The 1,785-nt window shown below is 57.9% G+C and overlaps 1 protein-coding gene across 1 annotated transcript; it reads right to left on the bottom strand.

Annotated features, from left to right (window-relative positions):
* Nucleotides 1–424: 424 nt before the first annotated feature.
* LOC143026939 (uncharacterized) lies at nt 425–1,327 on the bottom strand. The gene is made up of 2 exons (XM_076187731.1): nt 708–1,327; nt 425–556 (listed from the first exon to the last, which is right to left on the bottom strand). Exon 1 carries the CDS (start codon nt 1,306–1,308, stop codon nt 817–819), a length of 492 nt encoding a protein of 163 aa, XP_076043846.1. The 5' UTR covers nt 1,309–1,327; the 3' UTR covers nt 425–556; nt 708–816.
* Nucleotides 1,328–1,785: the final 458 nt, after the last annotated feature.

Here is a 1,785-nt window from a genome sequence, read left to right as displayed (position 1 = left end):
TGAAGCCCATCTCCGTCAAGATTCTTAGAGCCACCGAGACATTGGTTGATGCACCCTCCTCGGTGGGCGAATGTATCAACCAGTCGTCCAGGTACATGAGTGTGGAGACGCCTGCCTCCGCCAAGCGTGCGCCTACCACTCTCGCTAGCTTTGTGAAGACCCTCGGGGCAAGCGAGAGTCCGAAAGGGAGTCTGGTAAATTGATACGTCTCCCTCCCGACCTGGAACGCCAGGAACCGGCGAAATCGGGGGTGGATGGGGACATGCCAATATGCGTCCTGAAGGTCCAGGGACGCTAACCAGTCTCCCTCCCGGAGCACTGACCGAACCTGAGCCACCGACACCATCTTGAATCGCAGGGGTTTCAAAAATTTGTTCAGTGCGCTCAGGTCCATAACCAGTCTCGTTTTCCCTGGGTCTTTCTTTGGTACGGTAAAAAGACGGGACAGAAAGACCCGACCTGTCGCTGGTTCCACTATTCCTTTTTCCTTCATGTCTCTCACGTGGGGCAGCACTGAAGAGGACACCTTGGATGACGCGGGAGGGTGGCGTAGTGGCTGTGGGAGGAAAGAATAAGGAATCAGCCTATCGGTAGTAGTAATGTGTATATCCCCCCCCCCAAGCCTGAAGGGCTGGGACAAGTTACTATCCATACTATGTAAGAGTATCACCACAGTTCCCTCAGAGGATAAAGGTAAGGAGACCCACCGGGAGAGAGACCCAAGGCCAGGTGAGTCCCTGGCGGATGACCCTGGAGGCCCATCCGTGCGCAGGCCACGCGTGGTGCCAGCCCAGGAGACACCCCACTTGGGGGCCTTCAGAAGTTCTTGAACTTTTGCTGTTGTTGCTGCTGATGTTTTCGTTGGTTGGTGGTCCTCTGGGGTTGGGAGGAGGTGTGGTGTTGCGATTGTTGGCGCCGAAATGTCTGGGGCTGTTGCTGATGCGGGCGCTGGGTTATCCTCCCTGTGGGTGGTGGACGGTATGCCCGCTGTTGTTGTTGATGTTGTTGTTGTTGTTGTTGTTGTTGTTGGCGCGCGTATGGGGGCGGGCGCCTGAATAGAGAGTGGGACCTGTAAGCAGGTAAGGGCCGAGGTCTCGGTTGGGAGGGTTGTTGGATCTGGATGACGGTCGGGACCGTAGCGAAGACGCGGTCTGTCGCTTCCTGGTCGAACAGACCACGGGAAAGGGGAGCTGCTCTCACCACGCCCCGGCGAGCTATCTCCGGGGCCGACCGCGCTGCAGACTGACGAGCTGCCAAACGAGCCGCGGTGAAGGCCCTCGCTGCTGGGGGTAGGGCTGATGACGCCATGTTGGCTGTACCCTCTGCCACGGTAGAGAGTAAGGATCCCGATCCCCGGAGGGTGTAATAAAGTCACATCGCTCAATTGTAGAACGTATAACATATGCGAGGCCGAGGTCGTTTCCGAACGACCTCGTCCTTGGGTGCTAGTCAAGAGGCTCCGTCCTGGGTGAAGACGCTACCTGAGCGTCTCTCGCCAGGACAGGTCTGGACCCTCTGTATACATTGAAATATCCCACTCACCTCAATTCTTCCCGCGGGAAGTCCTCAAAGCTCGTGGCGAGCGTCGTCAGCCAGTTCCTCATCATCGCGATTGCCGTGACGGTCGAGATGGTAGAGGCAAGGTCTTGTCTGGTCGAGGCCTCCGTCGTCAGCAACTTAGCCTCCGGTTCACTAAGTTGATGGGGGAGGGCGGGGTCCCTGCCAGAGTGCCATAAGCAATCGCGCAGACCCTCCGGCGCGAAGGGTGGTGGCAGGACGACGGGG

This window comes from Oratosquilla oratoria, chromosome 7 (genome assembly GCF_046742065.1).
Source record: "Oratosquilla oratoria isolate Oo_2021 chromosome 7, ASM4674206v1, whole genome shotgun sequence".
Classification (NCBI taxonomy): domain Eukaryota; kingdom Metazoa; phylum Arthropoda; class Malacostraca; order Stomatopoda; family Squillidae; genus Oratosquilla; species Oratosquilla oratoria.
This window is presented reverse-complemented; position numbering and strand designations above follow the sequence as displayed.